Raw genomic sequence first — 25,080 nt, forward strand, 5'->3', positions numbered from 1 at the left:
AAGTTGTTACCAAGAAGGTGACAATGTTGTTGATATGATGGCGCTTCCTGAATTGGGAGTTATGGGACTTTGCTTGTTGACAAAACAAATGATAGAAGACAAGACAGAGATAACATGTAAATCAATGTGGAGTGTTGAGAATGGATTTACAAATATGGTATATTCATGATACACAATCTTAGTACAAGGAAATGATATATTCAATAAAAGGAACATATATTTTTTGGTGTATAATCTTGATATTAGGAAATAAAATTATCAAATAAGAAAATTAGATCTTTTGTTATGAAAATACAATTAGAAAATATGGTAAAAATATTTTGGAAGCTCTTTGAGAGATTTGCACAAGATATTGACCTAATTGTGAACTTATTTAAAGGTGTAATCGAACACTTTAGAAAGTCAAGTCTTTGCATTGAGAGCATCGCTTCTTTGTGAGTTGTGTGTGAGTTTTCATTATGAGCGAATAATTGTAATACTCATATAACAATCTTGATAATAAAATTGAGAGTCTTTTGTGCTTCAAAAGTGGATGTAGGCCTGTTTTGGCCGAACCATTATAAATCTTGTGTTTGCGTTCTTTAGTTGATTTTTTCGTTTCCGCAATTGTTCGATGTTGTTATTATTCTTGCATTAAGGGATACTTCATCTCTTGGTATCCCAACAAAAGACAATAGTGAGCTTATAGGCTATCTTTAGAGGACGTCAAGTAAGAAAGGAAGCAACTATTACTTTGAGATGATGTAGAGTATCACAGAGAGCATTGACTCTGCTCTCGGTAAAAAAATTAATTATCACCGAGAGGGATTAGTGCTCTTGGCGATAAATATTTTTCCTTCACTAACAGTTGAATTACCGACACCTTCTGAGATCATATATCTCTCTCGGTGAAAATCATCACCGACAACAATTTGACTTTCAACGAGAGTTTTTGCTCTCGTTAAAAACTATTTTTTTACTAGTGAGCAAGCCAAACGAACCAATAAAATAATGTCGAGTGTTGGAAAATTATAAGCGACAATTAAAACTATTCTTAACCGAGTGTTGGAAAACAATACCGGAAAATGTCTATCAAATGATAATGGATCATCTGCATATATGGCCGAAAAAATGTGAAACACATACACATAATGAGAGGATATTTATAAGAGAGTCTCCATATTGAAATATCAGTTCAAGTAACTCTTTATTGAAAAAACTGAAAAATAACTTCAGATCGATTATTTGGTCTCCTTTGTTGTTAAGAGAGGGGACGACAGACACGAGAAATGATAACCAACATAATCGGAAGGTATGCACAGGAAACAACCGACCAACGATTAAAAGTATTATTCATATTACAAAAATTTCAGATTCGACTAAATAAAAGTATTTGTGATGAAAAACCTATACAAACACATTCATCCTCATAAAAAAAATTAGTTTAAAATAAATAAAGATTTTACCTTCTACAACAAAATATGATCTTTGTATGATATTTTATCAAAAAAGAGAAATAGATTTCTAATAAAATTTAATATTTAGGGATTAGTTAATCTCACATATAAATACGAGATCCGGTTGAATATCTATTCAGTTTCCAGAAAGTGTTATTACGAATAAAACTGACCATCCTGAAGTTACTACGCGGCATCATTTCTAGAGAGAGAATCGAGATCGAGACACCATTTTTGAAGAGATGGATTCCTCAACGGACTCTTCAGACCTAGCAACGGTTCAGGAAGAGAGAGACGAACTCCCACCGGCTGTGGTGCAAAGACAAAACAGTAACAACAATGTCAATTCCGCCATCTCTTCCGTCCCCAGTCGTCCTCCTGTACAGTGAGTTTTCATGTTTCAGACTCAATTCTGCAAAATATATCCACTCATGAATATTCTGAAGCAGTTCGCTATCATTTTCACACATAATAAATCAATACAGATTACCAACCGACACTGTTGAACTTTATTTTGTTTGCTTGTTTCCAGTTGATCGATCGCTCTCATTGTAGAATTATTAGTTCAGGATTGCAATAATGAGACCGGTCTCAGAGTTCCGATTTGTCATATATTTTACAAAATTTATGCAGTGGTTAAGATGTTTGTGCAAGTTCATGCTGAAAGAACATTTCAATGAGATATAATTATGTTATGATAGAAGAAATGATACATTGAACATGAGATAGCTGTCATTACTTCTTTTTAAAGGAACATATGATCAGTATAACAGTTATTATCTTTATTTTGATTCCAGAGATTCATTTGAAAAGATTCAAAAGAAATGAATTAATTGTGATGGATCCATTTACATCTAGATGTATGTGTGAAAAGGTTTTATGATGGCATCTTCATTTGTCTGCTAACTTGTTTAAAGCCTTGATTTGGATTTTGTTTTTCTTTGGCTGTTGGATTGGCACTACCGTCGCTTAAATTTTCAATGTTTGGCACGCTCCAGCGGTTCTATAAGTCTGCTTGTTAATGTTCTACAGGTCTTCTTCAGAAAAATACAAGCCATTGGATTGGACGAGCTATTTTGATGAAGAGGATGATATTAAAATCCCTAACTCAAATGATGTGAGCTGTTTTAACTATCTGTACTATCACCTGGTCATATTTGTAGCTTTTATGTTGCTGGACTACTTATTGTCCTCCTTTTATGTCTCTGCACTGCAGTTAAGGGTCTTAGAGAGTAAATTCAGTGGTTCTCATATTACTTTCTTTACTTTTAGGTTTTTCACATATATAAAGCAGGGACAGAAGGACCAGTTGTATTTTGTCTGCATGGAGGTGGTTATTCAGGGTATGCACAATTTTTGGCTCAAGCTACTGTAAAATACCTAAAAATAATGGGCTTAAACATAAAATTCTTCAATGCACTATTTACATTGTTCAGCACTTGTATCTGACAACTAGTGCATGCTTAGGAGGGATATTATCTTTTCTCTAGTGTTCTTAACGTCTTCTAGGTAACATGCAGCGGAAGAGAATAACATAAGTAAATATAATGAGAAGTAACTAGTGAAATTCCAAATCAGATGATAGTTGACAATTTTTCTCCATACTTTTTATTATAAAAGCAACAGAAATGTCATACTTTCTCCCATTTTTATTGCATTACTTCTAAATTTTCAGGATCAACCTTCTATGACTTATGTTCACTGTCTTTACATCTCTTTTGCATCCAAATCTTCCCTGCAAAATGATTATTTTCTTTACTAACCACTAAAATTCCTTTGAAGAATAAATCCAAACACTTTTATGCCTAATGAAGACTAATTTGACAGGATATTCAACTGATTTATATTTTCAGTTCTATGTCAAATGCTTTAGATAAGACTATTTAAATATAGCTGTGGGTGTATTTTAGTTTGCAAGCAGATCTACAGTTGAATTATTTTATTGACGGATAACAACATAGAAGTTTAATCTTGTACGAAAATAATCTATTTGGAGACATTCATCAATCTTATTGACTAATTGCGTTTTTAGATGATTCAGAAGTCATACATGATTAAGTGTAGTATTATTTTATTCTTGTTAAATTTACCTCACACGACTAGTGTAAATTGACAGGCTTTCTTTTGCATTAGCAACTAGTAATATTAAACAAAACGCTAGGGTTGTTGCCATGGACCAAAGAGGACATGGAAAGTCAGCTACAGAAGATGAGCTTGATCTATCTATTGAGGTAAACAAGAATGTTAAATGAAGAAAATATTTGCTCCTCTGATGTCTTACTGTAACTAACTACTCATTGGGCACTTCACAAAAAATCAACAGTTTATGCTTGTTGCAGACCCTATGTAATGATGTCTTTGCTGTCTTAAAGGCTTTGTATGGAGACTCTCCTCCTGCAATTGTGCTAATTGGCCACAGGTTTGCTGACACCTTTATGTTGATACTTATCACTAACTATTCAAATAATGGTTTTAAGGTGAACTTGCGACATATGTAAGTCATTATTTAAAAAAGATCTGATTTTGACTGTTTTCTTTATGCCTTGTCTCAATGCCAAACTGCTGTCCTAGATCCAGAGCTTGTTTGATCTTGGATTATTTGAAAACAAAAAATCATGTTTGATGTTTGTTTAAAAAACATAAATTATTTAAGTTCATTTACCATTTTATTCTTACTTAAATTATAATAAATAAAGTTAAAAAAAATGAAGGGTATTTTAGTATTTTAGTTGATGATTTGCATGATGGGTTTAAAAAAAGTGATGTTTGATGGGAAATAATCCACATCAAACAAGCTCTCTAATCTCCTTTTAGGAATTTCCTAGGATGTCATTGAACAAAGAATCTAATGTATAATTTGTTAGAGGAGAAGGAAATATGGTTCCAAGGCAATTTTGGAATGCAATGCCCTTGTTTACTTATTGCTTACACTTTTTTATTGAGAAGAAAAACACCATAATGGACTCCAAGGGTTATAAGATAATGCGTAGGTACTTGTTGAAATTTAGTTTTTAGTGACTATACTTTTATTTGCTGATAGATTGAACTCACTGGGTCTAAGTGTTTTGTAAGCACATCTGGGAGACTTTCGAAACAATTAATTTTACTGTGTTATTCTACTGCAAAGTCACGAAAGATAATGAACCATTGAGGCTTTATTTTTAGTGGTATTTTCCTCTCCCTAGCTAGACTTTTAATTGCACATGACATTGAATTTATTGTTGAGATGGTAAGAGAACTGTTTTGTTATCCATCTTTTATTTTCAAGCTGATCTTGTTTTGTTAAAAAAAAAAATCACATTTGTTGTTTTGTGAAAAAATCTCTTGTGCCAAATGAACAATAACTAATTACACTATAATTTGGATCATTATCTAAGACAATTTGTATATGAGATAACAACAAAAATCACATTATAATCTGGATAATAAATAAACTATGATACTGACTCAAAATATGATACAACTAATCCGTCAGATATAGGGTCTTCATCTAGTATAAACCGATGTAGTAAAGCTGAATTTAAACTTATCCAAAAAATTGACCAAACCTGATCCATAACCAATGAACCAATCCTAGGAGGACATAGTCTTAACCTCAACTAAGGTTATGAAAATAGAACTAAGTAGCATACGGTCCAGCATTCTTTTAATTTCAAATGTCCTTTTATTCCTTTCGAACCATATGATCCACCATAAAATCAAAATCACTAGGATGCTTTTTTATTTCAGTCTCGGAAATACACATTATCTAGTCCATGCTTCCAAACACTCCGTGATAGTCCTAGGTATAACCCACTCCGTACCTAATGAGTTCCTTTGGAGCCCCTATATATTTTTGACAAATTTGCAGCGAAGCAGAATGTGGTTCACCATTTGTTGCTCCTTGTGACATAATCGGCTAACGATTATAGCCCATTTTTGTTTAGAACTATTTGGGAGAAAGGTTTGCTTTATTTTGTATCTTAATTGCTAATTATATTTCTGAAATTCACAGCATGGGGGGCTCAGTCGCAATACACGTTGCTGCAAAGAAGGCATTACCAACTCTGTGTGGGCTGATTGTTGTGGATGTAGTTGAGGTGTGACCTGCCATTGATTATTGTTGTCATTGGTTTGATGTACTTTTTATTTGAAACTTTAATTGGTTCCTGCTCTTTTATCCATTCAGGGAACAGCAATGGCTTCACTTATTCATATGCAGAAAATACTTTCAAATAGGGTGCAGCACTTTACAACCATTGAGAAAGCGGTAAATTGATGGCATTGGACTCTTTATCTTTTCTATCAAACACTTGTTTTCTGTTCTTAGCAAGATGAAAAAAAATTAAATAGAGAATTACCTAAATACTGTTAACTACTAACATAACTATCTTTAAGTACTATTAACCACTTATAACATACAACTACATACTAATGGTCTATTCATTATGTATACTAATTTTATTAGGCTGCCTGTATTGTAACATTGTGTTGTTGAGAACAGGGATCTAATGCTTTATATACAGATAAATAGAGTACATGTGATTATGATATAAAATCATTTATGTATAATATAATATTTTTTACATGTGGTCTTCACAATAAGTACAATATTGTGTTGACATTAAGAAAAGTAACTCATAAATATTTTGGATCTTGATTTATAGTGTGGTTTTTGGCTTCATTTGTTATAAATATTATTTTATGGACCATAATCTTTATAATTTTTTTTTATAGATGATGATAAAAAAAAATACTTTTTAAATCATTGTGACAAAATCAGTTTTTTCTGGATAATGATTCGGATCTTTTGTGATAACAAATATGCCCATGTATAATGCTAGCAATACAACTGATGTATTTTTTTCTGGAAAATGTGGCTTTACATTGATTGGTTTTAGCATTACAACATACTTAACATTTGCGCAGGTCTAGAAAACTTCTTAAAGTATTTCATTAGTTTAGTAAAACTATTCCAGGCAGATGTTGTCTTCTTTAACTCGTCTTTGAACATTTGAAATTCCTAATGCATTTTTGTATTTGTTGTTGGCTACCCGAAGCTCTGATTTTGTTTCTAATTTATTAATAGATTGAATGGAGTGTTAAAGGGGGTTCACTTAGAAACATGGAGTCTGCAAGAATTTCTGTTCCTGGCACGTTGAAGTATGATGAATCAAAAAAATGGTACGAATGTTTTCATGCTGGGTAATTTGGTTTGTATCCCCTTTCTTGTAATCAGGTTTAGTAGTCCATCATGTTAGGTATTCATGTAGTGGGACCATTCTATTTGATAAAATTGAAAATTAAGTGTTCAATAAGTATCTGAAAAATAATACAGAATTAACCAAACAAAAAAATCTAAATTTTATGGGGAAAAAAAATCTAAATTTTAACTACTTAGTATGTAAGTTGATTTGATAAAATGTGGAATTAATATCGGAAAAGTACTCAAAGACTATTATTGTACACTTATAGTGACACAATTTGATTAATTTTTAGGGGTTAATGTTGCCTTAAGGAAATTCTTACTAAATTACTGAATTAAGCGACTGTAAATAGTAGTTATTAAATGAACTTAATTCAATTAAGCACCTAATCATTTAGATTAAATAATAAATTGTGTTAGACTAGTGCTTAACTTGATAATCTTTCGGTGGGTGATTATTTGACTTACATAATGGTTCGCTAGTGCAGAACGAGAAAAACTAGTAAAGATGATTTGGGCACAATACTTCTTGAAATTAAAACTGTTTTACCATGTTAAGTTAGGGAATCTTCGAGAACACGTAATGCTGGCTTTCTTAGCAACAATCTTATTGTTAATGAATTGGAACTTGCAGTTATTTTCATCGTGCCAAGCTGGAAGATACTGAACAATATTGGAAGAGCTGGTATGGGCTGTTTATTTTCTCAGTTTAATCACTGTTGTATATTCTTTTCATGCGAATCTTCTGTTTATTGCTTTTGGAGATTGACTATTCAGTAATAATCTTTTCAGTCATCTTGATTTCAACATTTCACGTTACATCTTTTTTTTGTTCCTACTTCCTATGCTTCTAGGTACGAAGGCCTTTCTGACAAGTTTCTGTCAAGTCCGGTGCCAAAACTCTTGCTGTTGGCTGGAACAGACCGGCTGGACAAGTTAATTTTTTCTCCTTATTTGTCAAAAAAATTATAGAAGCAATTCTTATGGAATATCTAGACCACTTAACATAACCGTTATTTTGTAGAGCTCTGACAATTGGTCAAATGCAAGGAAAGTTCCAAATGGTGGTGGTTAGACACACTGGTCATGCTATTCAGGTCAGTTCATCTCTTTTACCCTTTTCTCATAGAAAAGGAAGCATGGCTGAAATGATCATTTTTTTCATTAATGTTATCCTACTGCTCCTACAGGAAGATGTACCCGAGGAATTTGCCACTCTCGTAGTCAATTTCATTACCCGAAATCAAATAGGGCCAAATGGTGTCGAGGTTGGTATCCTATATTTATTTTTTAGCTTCTATTTGCTTGAATCAAAGTTTTTTTCTTGTTTTTTACTCGAAATTAAGAAACCATTAATATGAATTAATATATTCTTCCAAGCAAGTAGTGATATCACCACCTAAGCCCTTTAAGACCAGGAAGACAAAAACAGTTAACTGATAATCTGAGAGGGTGGAATTAGAATTGGAGATTTAATTCCAAATTCCATTGTTAGTATACCTTAAAATAAGGAATTAGAATTGAATATGATGTTTTTTTGAAATTCAATTTTACTCTTTCCTCACTTCCAAATTGTAATTCTACAACTTTTTCTTATATAAAAAATTAATTATAATTCAATTTCAGTCAATTTCAGTTTCAAGTAGTACCCATCCAACTCAATCCTTATTAATTATGGATTGGATTTAGTTGACCAAAATGGATTTGATTAGCCTAGGTTAACTGCCAATTTATTTTATATTGGAAATTGAGTGTTCAAACAGATTATGGTCATAATAATAAATCTCAAATCAAAAGCATATATAGGAATTAACTTTAAACTTTCTTAATAAATCTTCTTTCTGGGAGTGTAACCTCTAGTTTTATGTACTTTACAGATTCCTGGAATCCGACGACCATAACTGGTTAGACCATTTAAGATATAAGTTTTTCGAAGTTTCAATATTGAAGCCACAAGTGATGGATGGGAGTACTGAGTTTTTCCTAAAATATTAGCAGTAAAATGTATTAACTTGTCTCTCCATTCTTGTCTTTATGCTGATCAGCCAGACTTGATGAATATAATATATAGCCCCAAGCTTTTTATCAACTTTTATATGTATCTATTGGAGATATATAAGTGTTTCCTTTGCAGCTATGATGTATTATATATCAACTATTATTTTGAATAAATTTCTCTAATATGTCAATTTTGGAACTATCCTAACCGCTTAGGGTTGCAAATGAGTCAAACCGAGCTCAAAACAGCTTAACTCGATTCAGTATTTATTAACTCGATTCAGTTTATATATTTGAGCTTGAGTTCGACTCGACTATTTATCTATGTGAAAAAAATTATTTATTTTAGATTTTAGGTTTTAATATTAATATAAATAAAAAAAATATTATATATTATTGACTCGAAAAAGCTTGCTGGAGCTTGACTTGAATATTAAATGAGCGAGTTCAGACTCACGAACGCTTAACTCATTTGTATTGGCAGCTGAGGTTTAGCTGTTTAAAATTTCAGTTACTTCAATTTTTTTTACAAAAATGAATATATTTTTTGATTGTATTAATTTGTGTTAATTTTTAAACTGAACAAATCAAACTGTAATAAGATGAAGATTTTGAAAAGGAATTTTCGTATTATTACTTTATTTCAACCTAAAATTATTTATATTAATTTAATTTTTGCTATTTAAGAAAATGTTTTTATCAGACAATAAAATCAAATTTGAAAACATTTTCTTACATTTTCGTATGTGTTAAAAATATCAAACTTTTTTTTATAAATCTATGTTTAATTTAATTCTAATATTATAGTTCTCATTAAAATTCAAATCTATATTCATATCTAAAATGTGTTTCCAAACTAGGTCTAAATAAAATAACGATCGATACTTCTCCTCGTTATGCTACCCACGTCTCTCCGGCAACAGCTTTGGTCGGAACGACTTGCCGGAAACCAGACTCTGTTCACTGCTCCCGCCATTTTCTCTCTCCTATTATACACAGTACAATGTTGAACAAACGTTGACGCATTTCTCTGTATTTATTATGTATATATTTATATATATATAATATTTATATATATATATATATATATATGCTACTCTAAACAAACCTCCCCGCAAATCCCTCTTTCTCTCTCAAACAGAATTACTCATCATCCTCAATTTCTTTTCTTTTTCATTACTTATATTCTTCCATTTCCAACTTCTTCCTCTGTTTGCTCCTCTGTCCAATTTCTAATAATTTGATTTTTCAACCCAACTGATTTGTTTTTTTTTTTCAAAAAAAACCCAAAAAAACTGAATCTTTCGTTTGAATATAACTCTTTTCAGAAAGATTATCCTCCCCCTCCCTCCCATCAAGGTTATCTCAATTTCCATTTCCATATTCTTCTCTTGAATGATATACACATGTTCATACACCCTTTTTGAATCTTAATCCCCCCAAAAAAGTGTATGTTTGCATGCTCATATCATTCCTGTAATTTCTTCATCTGGGTTTTTTCTTAAAAATTTATCCTTTACCGTTCATTTACAATGATACACCCTTTCCCCGATCTCAATTCCTTTCCTTTCTGATTCATTTCCAAGATTGCCCAGATTCTAATTACCATGAATTTGGGCAGCGATTGAGGTTTTAAAGAAAAAGAAGGTGATTTCTTTTTATTTTTTGATTTGGAAATGGGCTGTCTTTGTTCGAAAGGATCAAACGCAATTGAATATGTAGCTAACAATGAGAATGATAAAGAATCTTACAATATTTCAACTCAAGGATTTGACCCATCAAAGAAAGGAGATAGATATGATGAATCGGTTCGAGCTCCGATTCCTATAACGAGTACAGATAGAGGTTCTGTTAAGAAGGGAAAGAACGATGATCAAAAAAGTGGTTCTGTTAGAGGTAAATCTGCATTTAGTTATCATAAAAGAAGAGCCACTTCTGATTTGGGTGCTCATGGAGGAAAAGCGGTTATTTCTAGAACGACTAGTATTCCTAGAGCCACCGAAGGTGAACAGATTGCCGCCGGTTGGCCGTCGTGGTTAACTTCTGTTGCCGGTGAAGCTATTCAAGGATGGATTCCTCGTACTGCTGAGTCATTCGAGAAGTTTGACAAAGTTAGTATTTTTTTATATTGTTTCTATTATGTATTGTATTCAATTATTCAAAACAAATAAATAGTTGTGTTCTTGTTGTTATGTAGATTGGACAAGGAACTTATAGTAGCGTTTACAAGGCTCGGGATTTGAACACGGGTAAGACTGTGGCGATGAAGAAAGTGCGGTTTGTGAATATGGATCCTGAAAGTGTTCGTTTTATGGCAAGAGAAATTTATATTTTGAGAAAACTTGATCATCCTAATGTGATGAAGCTTGAAGGAATTGTTACTTCCATGGGTTCGGGGAGTTTGTATCTTGTTTTCGAATATATGGATCATGATCTTGCTGGGCTTTCGACTTCACCTAAAATCAAGTTCAGTGAATCACAGGTAAATATTTGTTTTGAAAGATTAAATGACTTAGGTTTATGTTTGATTCTCATTTAAAATGTCTTAAAATAAGATTCTTTTAAACATGGATGTTTCAGATAAAATGTTATATGAAACAACTATTTGATGGACTAGAACACTGTCATAACCGAGGAATTCTTCATCGAGACATAAAAGGTTCAAATTTGCTGATTGATAATAAAGGTCTTCTCAAGATTGGTGATTTCGGTCTTGCAAATTTCTATCAGTCCGATCCAAAGCAGCCATTGACGAGTCGCGTTGTAACCCTTTGGTACAGAGCTCCTGAACTTCTTTTAGGTGCTACAGATTATGGAGTTTCCATTGATCTATGGAGTGCTGGTTGCATCCTTGCAGAGCTTTTTGCTGGAAAACCCATTATGCCCGGAAGAACAGAGGTTGAACAGATGCATAAAATCTTCAAGCTTTGTGGATCCCCTTCTAATGATTATTGGAAGAAGTCCAAGTTACCACTTGCCACCAGTTTTAAACCTCAACATCCTTATAAACGTTGTGTTGCCGATACTTTCAAGGATTTTCCTCCTTCTTCTTTGTCTTTGATTGAAGTTCTTCTTGCAATTGAACCAAAGGAAAGAGGAACTGCTACTTCTGCCCTAAATAGTGAGGTAATTTAATACTCTCTTTTTCTTACTTTAGAATTCAATAGATGCTTGGGGATTATCATTTTGAGGTCTAGATTCTTGTTTAAAACACCTGGTTTGAAATGGGGGAACATGTTTGGTGGTGAGTTACTTTGCTAAATAATTATGAATCTTGTTTTAGGGGCAGTTTTTGTTGAAAATTTTGTGATTTGTAAATGAAAATATGCTTAGATTAAGGGGCTTATAATCCTGATATATGGGTTCTTGTTAAAATCACCTTGTTTGAAATGAGGATCATGGTGGTGGGTTGCTCTGTTAAATATTTATGAATCTTGTTCTAGGGTTCCACTAATTCTTATGAATCAACTTTAACCTTGTTGTTACTTGAACATGATATCACATAAATAGAGATGAAAAGATGCTTGGATTAAAGGGTTTATAATTTTGAGGTCTAGATTCTTGATCAAATCACCTGGATTGAAATGGTGGTCATGTTTGGTGGTGGGTTACTTTGCTAAATATTTATGAATCTTGTTTTAGGGATTATAAATTTATCATTTGTAATATGCTATCACATAACTAGAGATGAAAAGATGCTTATAACCTTGATATATTGGTTCTTGTTAAAATCAGTTTGTTTGAAATGAGGATCATGGTGGTGGTGGGTTGCTCTGCTAAATATTTATGAATCTTGTTTCTAGGGTTCCACCAATTCTTATGAATCAACTTCAATCTTGTTGTTACTCGAGCCTATTACTCTCTGTGCTTTTTCCCCTATTCAATTTAGACTCCACGATCATAGTCTGAGTTTAGATGAAAAATGTCAACAAATTTATGAATATATGTCTAATCAAGTTACATTCAAGAATATTATCTCATCTAAATCAATATTTAAATGAGTTACTTCACAAAAAGAAGAGTTTTCAAATAGGTAATGTTGCATGAATTGTGGCAAAACATCCAAACAAAAACAAGTCAACTAAAGGGTTTTCGTAAGTTAATAAGAATAATATAACATATCGAAAGCATCTAAAGAAGTTAAAAAGTTCAAAAAGAAGCTCAAAACTAGAAATCATCTTGGAGGTTCAAATTCTTTATAGGCTCATTTCAATCTGTCATCGAGCTTTGATCTGGCTTTTCTCGATTTACTTTTGCCATTGCTATGTTTATGAACCACTTAAATTTTTTTCATCCATTTTCGTGAATTATCAAACAAAATAAGAACATCAAATTAAATTGATATCTTGTAGTATAGTTTGAATATCTTCATTGTGTTAATCAACTTGATTTGTCTATGGCAGTTCTTCACCACAGATCCATTGCCTTGTGATCCATCCAGTTTACCAAAATACCCTGCTAGCAAAGAATACGATGCCAAGCTTCGCGACGAAGAAGCTAGAAAGTATATCTAATTTTGACAATGCGACAAATTATGCCTACTTTTTATTTTAAACATTATTATTATTTTTATTTGTAGGAGAAGGGCCGAGGCAAAGGCTCGTGGACCCGAATCAGTAAGAGCCGGAAGAGATAATAAGGATCTTCCTACCCCTGAGTTTGTCGATGTCCCTGGACAGGCTTCTGTTCAAGTACATTATTTGTCTGAAACATTTTTGAAAATAAAATCTTGCACAATATTTCGTGGCTAATTTGTGACTACAACAGGTACAGTCGAAGGCGAAGGGTATAAATGGAAAATACAATATGAAAGGTGACGGTTCAGTTGATCCATCTCGAGGAAATGGTAGGAATGCAATTACTTATTCAACTTCAATGGTACATCCTTCTGTTAAAACATGGACTAAGAAAGCAAACGATGATGAATACAAACGCATTGGACTACAAAGAACAACTAGTTCAAACAACCAATCTCATTTGATAAATGGAGTTGTCGAATACTCCAATAATCATTCGAGGAAGGACGAACAAGCTTATCATCCAGATTCTTCTGTAAGTTTTTTATAATAGCCTGTTTTGGTCAATTGAGAAAAATAACTTGAAACAATGTTTTTTCTTTCTTTAAAACTATACAAGGGATATGTACAAAAGAAAAGAATTCATTTATCTGGACCATTAGTGCCTCCTGGTGGAAACATGGAAGATATGTTGAAGGAACATGAGCGACAAATTCAAGAAGCGGTTCGAAAGGCGAGGTTAGATAAGACCAAGAGCACCAATGAATGAATAGAAAGACGAAATCAAATTGAGAAAATAAAAACAAATGAACCGTTCTCATTTTTAGCCAGCCGAGATGATCCGTGGGATAGGGGTTTGTCGAGATGAAGTGGTTATTATGGTTAAAATGAATCGGGATTGGGGTTTGGTGGAGAAATTTGCTTGTTATTATGAAAAAAAGTTGGCAATTGAGAATGGTGTTGAGGGGGGTTTTGTACAGCCTCAGCATTGTTTTGCTGTACAGATAGGAAAGATTGCTTATAACATAGCATTATTTCTAATATTGGAAATTCTATCATTCTCTTATATTATATTTCATATTGTCACTTGTTATAGTTGAGTCATTGCCATAAAATCCAATATTCACTATAGCGATTAAGAGAAAATAGACACTATATATAAATTACTAATTTATTCAAACACAAACAAGATATATAATTTAAAGGACATCACATTCAAATACTTAGTTATATATTAAAAATCGAGAAACTAATAACAAGTCTTATGGCTGTGGACCTCTCGGAGGCAGACAACATAAGAAATCTTTCTCACAACATATTGGATTGCAACATCGTTTACCCCATTTCATCTCATCAGACGGAGCTCGAGGAACAAGGGCGAATCCAGGATTTTTTTTTTCACTGGGCTGAAAATTTTATAAGTATTACTAGGGGTGGGTCGGTACGGTATACCTTAGTGTTTTATCTATACTTTATATCTTACTTAAAATTTCGGTATGCAAAAAATGCATACATTTACCTAACTTGATTTCGGTATACTTTGATTTCGATATAACTTAATTTCGGTATAAAAAAATTCATACATTTATCTTACCTTAATTTCGGTATAAAAAAATTAATACATTTATCTTACCTTAATTTCGGTATACCTTAATTTTTGTACGGTATCGATATTATACCTTTGATACCTAAAAAACATATTAACTTTAAAAAAATCAATTTCATGCATAAGGTAGAGATTGCATATATTGAATAATATTACAGTATAATTATATTTTGATATTATTCAAAAATTATATTTCTATAATTAAATTAATATGAAATATATTTAATTATTTCCTTATAAGTATTATATATATATATATTTTAACTTATAAATACTATTTCGGTATTTCGGTATATCTCGATATAACAAAATCTTAAAAATCTCATACCTTTATCGTACTAATAAATTCGACATGGTATCATACCTTACCTTTTTTTCGGTATACCTTAAAAATTGGTATTTTCGATATATTGCGGTACGGTATTTTCGATATACCTTTAATATTGATATTTTTTTCTTTCCCTATGTATTACACTAATCTATATATATATAATGATGCTTAATTTTTAAAGTGTCCGGATTGCCGGGTCGAGAGCTGTGGTTAATTTGGATATTTGGGTCGGATTGTGGGTTGACCCGTTTTTAAATTTAAAACGGTTAAAAATAAAATTAAAAATGCTAGAGGTATGTTTCGAACTTGCAACCTAACAAAACAAATACAACTCTTTAACCAACTAGGCTACAAAGACTTTATATTTTAAATTTAACACCAAATCTGATAAACGCGGGACATTTTAATATTAATATAAGTTCAACTTTTTAACTAACTAATATATAATGATGTTGAGTAAATAGATACTTGGTTCGGATTGTGGGTTGACCCACCCATAAACTTAAAACGGTTAAAAATAAAATTAAAAATGATATGTAATTTTTTTCACTGTTTTTTATATTATTACTCGTGCAAATGCACAGGATAAATGCTAGTATGAGTAATAAGTAAACATATTAATTAAACAGTTCCAAAAATACCTTTACTAAAATAAAATAAATATACGAAACCTAATAAAATATAAGAATACTCAATTTAAAAAAATATATATTAAAACAAAATGAGAAGTTAAATTAATTAAGTTTTAAATAATAAAAAACTAAATATATAAATAAATAAATAAAATATACAAGTCTAATTAATGAATTTAGACTAATTTTTGTGTGAATGTAAATAAAAAGTAAACAAAAAATATAAATAAGAATAAAAATACAAAATAGAAAACTAAATATATAAATAAATAAATAAAATATACAAGTCTAATTAATGAATTCCAGCCTAATTTTTGTGTGAATGTAGATAAAAAGTAAACAAAAAATATAAATAAAAAAAATACAAAATTGTGGTAAATAAATAAACATTCAAAATTAGAATTATAAAATATTAATGCATATAAATCATTTTAGAAGAATAAATAATATATCAATTTATTTATTTAAATACTGAACCAAATCAACTTAACTTTTCTTGTTTATTAATATTAATTTATGTTTTTTTATAAATTTTTGAAATAGTTTAAAATTAAAAAATATAAAAAATTATTTTAACCTTATATTTATATAAATTATTATTTTAATTTTTATATTTTACCCTTCTTATATTTATATAAATTATTATTTTAATCTTTATATTTTACCCTTTTTAAATCATTTATATTATTAATTATATTCAAATTAATAAAAATAATAATATATAATTATTGTATAAATGTAGTTTTATAAATACTATTAAATATAATAAAAAAGAAGGTGAGGCCAGGGTTTGATCACCTGACCTCATTATAACATTTAGCTGAAAAGCTAATTGGACAAGGCTGTGTATGTTAAATATACATATATAATTTATTTTAAAAGATTTAGACTGGGCTACAGCCCAACGCAGACCTCCACGTAGCTCCGCCGTTGTCGAGGAAGAAGCGTTGGACCGGTGGTCGCCATTGCCATTGCCTCTCCCCTTGAACACATTAGAGCAATCATCACCACGAATAAAAGTTTCATGACCAATTTTACAATGTTCTCCATATGTAATAAAATCCTAAGAACCTCTCAATTCTATACTCTATTTATATTCACATTTTTTGAACACATGTTAAGTCATATGCATGCGATTTAACACATGTTAGAAAGGTTATGTTGAGTATAATAATACAATAAATTCAAATTTATTGATTGCTTGCATGGATGAGTGAATTATATATTAAACTAAATTTATGTATAATTTATTTATTATTTATAAATATATAATATTTAAGTGAATTTACATTATTTAATATATTTATTTTTATATAAAATAGAAAATAAATTATTTAAAATTAATTAAAGTTAATGAAGTACAACCTAATTACATTATCTAAGTGGTCAATAATAAAATGTCTACTACACACGATAATAAAAAAAACATGCCCACAACAATTTAAAAATGCAATTTTTATAATAACAAACAACCTAAAACATATCCAAAATGGTCTAATTAATAATCCCTTAACAGAATAATATCCAAAATGCACCAAAATACTTCTATTCTTCTTCTTCAACATCCTTCATTCAAATTTGTTAAACATTGATTTCATTTAATTGAACACTAACTTTATTGAGTTCTTCATTTCCTTGTCTTTATCTACAAACAAAGTGTTATTTATTAATAATAAACATTTAAATGATATGAATTTGGAAGATGGAGAAGATGAATATTAACGAGGTATATGTCTTAGTCTGGTTATTGTTAACTAATTATTATGGTCCATCATTAGTGTTACGACCCTTTCAAGGGGATGTCGAGGTTCATTGAAGTCCTGACCTAATAGGGTGCTAATCTCCCTAGCCCAAAGGAGGCCCAATCATCCAAGTAAGCCCACTACAAAGAATATTTTAGAAACATTAGAGAAGACATGCCCTAGAGTAATAAATGTAATAGTTAGGTAGTAGGCCCATTAATGAGGTAGTTGGGAGAATATTATTAATGGGATAGTTGAACATTATATAATTAATATAATAGTTGGAAAATATCATTAATATAGTTGTTGTAATTAGACTTATAAATACCTTAAAGGTATTTTTTTTGTAAACACCAAGTATTCATTCAAAAGAATTCTTATTCCGAAACATTTTATCTCTCTAAGTTCTTTTTCATTGTCTAAAAAGGCTAGAATCTAAGTCAATTTAGCTTAGTGCCTCACGGGTCAAATTTCATCCCGTGCTTCAATACTTTGCACATTTTTTTTCAAACCTCGTTTTCTTCTTTGCCATGATGTTTCATTTTTTCAGCCCTTGCATCCTTGAATATTGTACATAATTAACTTTTTACAGTTCCCACACCATAAAGTACCTCCAACTCTAGATATTTTACCATAGTTCATTTAATTGTCTTTGTCTCTTCCTTTAAGGGGTGACCTGTTGGCTTCCTAATCAATGGTGGATGCATTTCTTGTTCTTCCGTCACTAACCACTCATCTTGGCTCGAAATGGTTCAATATAAGAAGTTAATGAGATACAAAATCAATTTTGATAAAGAATCCCAAAAATGTAAAATTGCTCTTTGAAATTTGAAATGTTAGAAAAATATGAGAAGAATAGTTTTTTATTTTTTAAATTTGTAAAACGAGTTTTTGTTGAAAAGATAAAATTTCTTATTTTCGATTATTAGTAAAACCGATCTAAAATTGAATATTAGTTGAGACCAAAGATTATATATTTGGGCCTTATTATCTTTCTAACATTCATATAAAAATATAGTTTTTTTATTTGGCTTATATTTTTCTCTTCAATTGTTTGGTTGTAATTATAGATCTTCTAATTGAATATGGAATCTAATCTCAAATACTGTGGATGGTTTGCTTCCTTTAGATCAATAGAAAAAAAAAAGCATCAAAGAGAAGTTTGTGTTCTACTTAGATAACTAGCTAGGTTCAGGGTGAGCAAACAGGTCAACTCAACCCGTATTATCTAACCTATATTCAACCCAAATTAAATTTACCCAATCCATATTAAATAATATGGATTGATATTAAATAATATAGGGGATGGGTTGGGTAACCCAAATTATTTTTTTATCTTTTCATTTAACATGTATTAAACTCATTTAACACATTTTTATCCGTTTAACACGTTTTGACATTTTAACACGTTATTCACACGTTTAATACGTTTTCACATTTTTGGCACGTTTAACACGTTTTTGACACGTTCAACACGTTTAACACGTTTTGACATGCTTAATATATTTTTTACACATTTAACACGTTTTTGATACGATTAACACGTTTTTAACATGTTTACACATTTTCACATGTTTTTCACGTTTTTGGCACGTTTAACACATTTTTGACACGTTTAACATATTTTTCATATTTTTGACACATTTAATACGTTTTTTTCACACGTTTAATACGTTTTGACACATTTAACACGTTTTGACACATTTTCACACATTTAACATGTTCTTCATGTTTTTGGCACGTTTAACAAATTTTTAATACATTTAACAGGTTTTTGACACGTTTAAACGTGTTAAAAACGTATTAAACATGCCAAAAACGTAAAAAACATATTAAATGTGTCAAAACGTGTTAAATATGTCAAAAATGTGTTAAACATGCAAAAAACGTAAAAGCGTGTTAAACGTATTAATAATGTGTTAAACGTGCCAAACACGTGAAAAACATATTAAACGTGTCAAAAATGTTAAGAATTTTGTTAAACATGCAAAAAAACGTGTTAAACATGCCAAAATGTGTCAAACGTGCCAAAACGTGTTTAATTTATAAAATATTTGTTAAACATGCCAAAAACTAGTCAAAACGTGTTTAACGTGTCTAAAACGTGTTAAACATGTTAAATGTGAAAAAACATGTTTAACGTGTCAAAAACGTGTTAAACATGTTAAATGTGCAAAAACATGTTAAACGTATTAAAATGTCAAAAATGTGTTAAACGTGGCAAAAACGTGAAAAACGTGTTAAGCGTAACAAAACGTGTTAAATGTGCTAAAAATGTGTCAAAATGTGTTAAACTTGTCAAAACGTGTTAAACATGTTAAAAACATGAAAAACGTGTTAAACATGTCAAAAACGTGTTAAACATGTCAAAAACATGAAAAACGTGTTAAACATGTCAAAAACGTGTCAAACGCGTCAAACATGCTAAAAACGTGAAATAATGTTAAACGTGTGAAAATGTGTTAAATGTGTCAAAAATGTGTTAAAGATGCCAAAAACGTAAAAAAAACGTAAAAAAACGTGTTATAAGTGTGAAAACATGTTAAATATGTCAAAAACGTGTTAAAGATGCCAAAAAGATGAAAAACATGTTAAACGTGTAAAAAATGTGTTGGACGTGTTAAACATATTTAAAACATGTTCGACTGTAATGGAGATTAACATAGTAAAAATCAAGAGAATATATTAAAGTTGGAAGATGGTTAGTTTATATTGAATTAATAAGAGAAAATTAAATTAAATTTATATAATTTGAGTAATTTAGATAACCCTAACTTAACCCAAATTAAACCCAACCTATATTCAATCCATACTCAACCCAAATTAATATTTTAAGTTTGGGTGAACCCTGTAATTTTTTTAATCATTTGAATCCTATAAGAGGGAGCCACATAAAAATTTTGTTCACATAGAACCTTAGTGATTTAGTCTTAGGTTTGCTATTACGTCCCTCTACATATATGACTGTCTTTTAGTAAGAAAACTTCTAAGTATGAATGAAATTTAATTTTTTATTTACAAGATAATAATCATTGTCACTTAAAATATATTATAAAAATCAATTTAATTTATTAATAATAATGTAAAATGAAGTTTTCTTTCATTGGCTTTAGGGCTCACATGCAATAATGGGACCATACTATTTATGGATACTGCATAAATTAATTAAAATGATTATCTTTTTCAATTTCTCCACGATGCTATAAAACGGGTATCCAATTCAATTTTGAATTTTTTTTTAATTTAAACATCGTTTCATTTTTTTTAATCAATTATATCACTTAATTTATTAATCAAAATATTAAAATATTCTTTATTTTAAATTATTATTATTTATATTTATTTATATATTAATATTAGTTAAGTCTTTTTACTTTAAAAAAAACATCTTCAAATATCACTTATCATTAATTTTTTGTTTCTCTTTTGATTTTTTAAATAACTTCATAAAAAACCAGACCTAAACTTAAACTAACTTACAACTTTCCTAGAAAATGAAAAAAAGAGTTTAATTTGAATAGCTTTTGCAACATTTAACTCAAACCATTATCTTTTACTTTTTTTCTTCTTGAAGCTTTGCTTTTTCATTAATTTGTTCTATTGTCTTTTATTTTAATACAACAACTATAAAAAAAAAAATAAAGAGATTTCCTTTATATCAAAATGGATAAAGAATCTCAATAAAGAGATTTTTTGTGTTCTACCTAAATTAGTATACTCATTTCATGTTCATAAAAAAACAAATTACATATCACACACCTTTTAGATATGAATGGTTGATATAGCCTAGGTTGATTAATTAGTATATATATTATAAGGTCTTATATAAAAGAGAGGCATAGAGAGAAGAAGGCAACTTACTCTTACAATGGCCGAGAATCAAGCCATTCCTCCTCCGGTCATCCCTCCTCCGGCCATCCCTCCTCCACCAAACCCTCGTGTTTGTCGTCTCACTAAGTCTAACGTTACATTCTTCTTTGTGGTCTTATCCTTGACGGTCTTGATGTTAATCTTGTAAGTGCATTGCGAATTAAGACATTAAAAATTATATATGATTATACATTTGTTTTTTTTTTGCGTGTATTTTAAATGTTTTATTAGACACGTAATATTATTTTCCTTATAATTGATCAAATTATCATGTTTTACAGGATCTTCTTCACCTGCTTTTCCAATTCATTGGGATCTATCTTTCGTGGTCGTACTAAGTTTTAGATTGCTCTAACATGTTTTTGCCTTTTTTATGATGCTAGTGTTTTTTATTGGTTACTTAATTAATCGTTTGTAAGTTGTTTGAATATTATAACTATTTCTTTTTTCGTGATTTGAATTGATGAAAAATTGTTATCAAGAAATTACATTAGCCAACTCAAAACCCTAAAAATACTCTTTAACATGACACTTTCACTCTAATTAAAGTTTAAGTTATATAGAACACAAATATTATAAATTTAGACCAAAAAAAAAATTAATGTATCCAAACTAGCCTTCAACAATATCAACTTCATGGATTTTTTTTTTGTAATTTTAGTCGACATTTACTATATAAATGTTAGATCTACTTATTTTATTTTTTATTTCTAAAAAAAATCAAATATAAGTGAAAAATAATTCAAATATATATATATATATATATATATATATATATATATATATATATATATATATATATATATATATATATATATATATATATATATATATATATATATATATATAAAGAATTGAGATATGTTATTATCAAAATATAATTAAAATTAGATGTAAAAAAAAAATAATAAAACTATAAAAATCAAAATCAATCATATGTTTTTCTTTTCTTTCTGAAAACATACAAATTAAATTTTAATTTATCTTCATTAAAGTTTATCTAACAAGTCATTCTTTTATTTATTTGTTATTCACGTTCCTATTTTTTTTGTTTATAAGCCTTCAATGCTAGCTTTTTATATGTTTTGGTTAAAATTATATACTGAAAAACTATTATAACTTATGAGTGATAACAAATCATATTTAAAATCCAAGTAGGACTTGACCAGATGATTTGTTATTGATATTTTAACATTTAAAATTTTCAATTATTTGGTTCTTTAACATGGGTGATTTTTTTTCCTTAAATTGAAGGAATAATATTTTGTTTGTTTTAATTACACATTTTAACTATAATATTAATATGCGGTAACGAATAAGTGAATTAATTTTAACACGATGAATTTGATCGATTCATTTGGATATTAATGTGATCAAAATTATCAATTATTTTTACGAGCTCGAACCAGAACCTCAAGAGGCTGGGAGATATTCACCTCTTATTGCCATTAAGCTAGAAAAAGAGAATATAATTATCAATTTTTAGATAACCTAAAATTTTATTAGTTAAATAAGTTAACAAAAATAAATACAAATGGCTCTTCCAATTTTAAAAAGTTAGACAAATATATCAATAATAGTTTTCTAAACTTGTTTATATATTTTCACAACAATATATAGTTTGGTCTTAATTTTATTTTTTATTTTATTTTATTTTCTTTCATGTTATTTTTGTGAATGCTTAAAACACTTTATATAATTTTTTGTAAAAATTGTTCTTAATACATATGTTTCAATTAAATGTGAATCTTAACTCATTAGGACAATTCTAATGACAAGAATCGTAGTTAAAGAGAACAATTAAAGGTTCGTTTCACTTAAAATGTCTTAAATTGAAGTTGAATATCATTATTATATATAAGTCATGCTAGATTATTAAATATATAAAACAACAAAAATTTAAAATGTGAAATCTCATATCTTGAAAGCAAAAGAAAAAGTTGATTCCTTTAGATCAAAATGAAAAAAGAAGTCTTAGTTAGTGACTTGAGAGAAATTTTGTGTTCTACCTACATTTGTACACGATGTTGACTAGCTAATATATATGGAAACACTCCAATCTTTGATTTGTCATAATTTACAATATAAATGTTAGATATACTTTTTTTCTATTTTTTTTTAAAAAATCTTATATAAGTGAAACCTAATTCAAATCTATAAAAAAATTCACATATGTTATTAACAAATATAAATAAGATTAGATGTAAAAAACAAAAACAAAACACTATAAAAATAATTTTTCTTTATCTGAAAACATACAACATTTAAGCTTACTTAACCGCTTATTCTTTTGCCACTTTTCTTAATTTGTTACACGTCCCTTCTTCTTTTATTTTTTTTAAAGTTACACAAAATAAGTCAGGTCCATTGTGCAAGATTTTAAAAATGAATAAATCAAATTCTTTTCAAATTGCCATTACAACATGAAAGTTGAATCAAACTTAATATAAGTATGTTTCTAAGACTTAAATAAAATCAAATATATTGGCAAGTCAACATTTTTCGTAATAAAAATAAAACTCACTCTTAGGTAATTAGATTTGTTTGTGATGGGTTTGCAAACAAATCATATACAAAAATAAAACCGGTTATATTAAATTCAATATTCATAATTCATCATATATCAAACAAATCAATTGATTCAGATATAGATTCGGTTAATTCGTGTACTTATATTTATTTTCTACCAAATAAAAATTCGATAGAATAAATTTAGTAATATTTCTGAAGTTAACAATGAAATAATCTAATTTTATTATAATTTTTTATTTTCGAAGTTGGAATCTTTTCTTTTAATAATAACAAGTTAGGTTGGTTGCCATTAGATCAAAAACGGATAAAGAATATCATTAAAGAGATGTTTTGTGGTCTACATAAATAAGCATACTCATTTCATGTTTCATTAAAAAAAACAAGTTACATATAGCCTAGCTAGGTTCATTATTTAGTATATATATAAGGTGTTATATAAAAGAGAGGCAGCGAGGAATCTAAACTACCCAACACCTTATTCTTACCATGGCCGAGAATCAAGACATCATTAATGTCCCTCAAGCCGCAAACCCTCCGACCATTCCTCCTCTGGCAAACCCTTATGTTCCTCGTTCGACTACTGGTCCATTCTTCTTGGCGGTATTCCTGATCATCTTGTAAGTGCGTTACGAATTAAGACACTAAATATTAGATGTGATCAAACATTTTGTTTGTGTATTTTTATGTTTTTTTTAAACACATATATAATATTATTTTCAGGTTAAGCTTCGTTTGCGTTACCGTTTATTTGGGATATGTAATCCGTGGTAGTCTTACCAAGTCTTAGAGTGCTCTAATATGTTGTTTCCTTTCTTTGTTTTTGTTATGATATTCTAGTTTTATTTTATTACTTAATTAATCGCTTATTGTAACTTAATAAATATTATAAGTATTTCTTTTTCTGTAACTTAAATTAATGAATAATTGTTATCAACTAATTACATTAACCAATTCAATGCCTTAAAAGAACTTTTTGACATGATACAGCTTTCCCTCTAATTAAGCTTTAAGTTATATATCTTATGAAGAAAATATTATAAATTTAGACAAAAAATAATTTTAATGTTTCCAATTATAGCAAGAACAATCATCAGAGTAGTTATCGTCTTCTCCATAGCTCGATGAAATGTCATGAACATCTCTGTTACTCCATGTTTCCATTTATTATATTAATCTAATATATAGTTTTTTTTAAGAGAAATATGGTATAAACGGTATTCATATTCTTTCC

General features: G+C 29.4%; 1 protein-coding gene and 1 pseudogene across 1 annotated transcript; both read left to right on the forward strand.

The window, feature by feature from the left end:
* Positions 1-1,588: 1,588 nt before the first annotated feature.
* Positions 1,589-8,546, forward strand: LOC124924345 (annotated as a pseudogene).
* Positions 8,547-9,991: 1,445 nt separating this feature from the next.
* On the forward strand, positions 9,992-14,207 carry LOC124924346 (probable serine/threonine-protein kinase At1g09600). Its single transcript, XM_047464399.1, has 7 exons — positions 9,992-10,730; positions 10,817-11,101; positions 11,200-11,745; positions 13,023-13,123; positions 13,199-13,310; positions 13,387-13,671; positions 13,756-14,207. Exons 1-7 carry the CDS (start codon positions 10,296-10,298, stop codon positions 13,903-13,905), a joined length of 1,914 nt encoding a protein of 637 aa, XP_047320355.1. The 5' UTR covers positions 9,992-10,295; the 3' UTR covers positions 13,906-14,207.
* Positions 14,208-25,080: the final 10,873 nt, after the last annotated feature.

Source organism: Impatiens glandulifera, chromosome 2 (assembly GCF_907164915.1).
Source record: "Impatiens glandulifera chromosome 2, dImpGla2.1, whole genome shotgun sequence".
NCBI lineage: Eukaryota > Viridiplantae > Streptophyta > Magnoliopsida > Ericales > Balsaminaceae > Impatiens > Impatiens glandulifera.

What these genes read in the sequence shown, in the direction of transcription:
- LOC124924346 (XM_047464399.1), top strand. Translation starts at nt 10,296, where the DNA reads ATGGGCTGTCTTTGTTCGAAAGGATCAAACGCAATTGAATATGTAGCT. An exon ending in CTGGACAGGCTTCTGTTCAA is followed by an intron (nt 13,311 to 13,386) that starts GTACATTATTTG and finishes TGACTACAACAG; the next exon opens with GTACAGTCGAAGGCGAAGGG. An exon ending in CTTATCATCCAGATTCTTCT is followed by an intron (nt 13,672 to 13,755) that starts GTAAGTTTTTTA and finishes AAACTATACAAG; the next exon opens with GGATATGTACAAAAGAAAAG.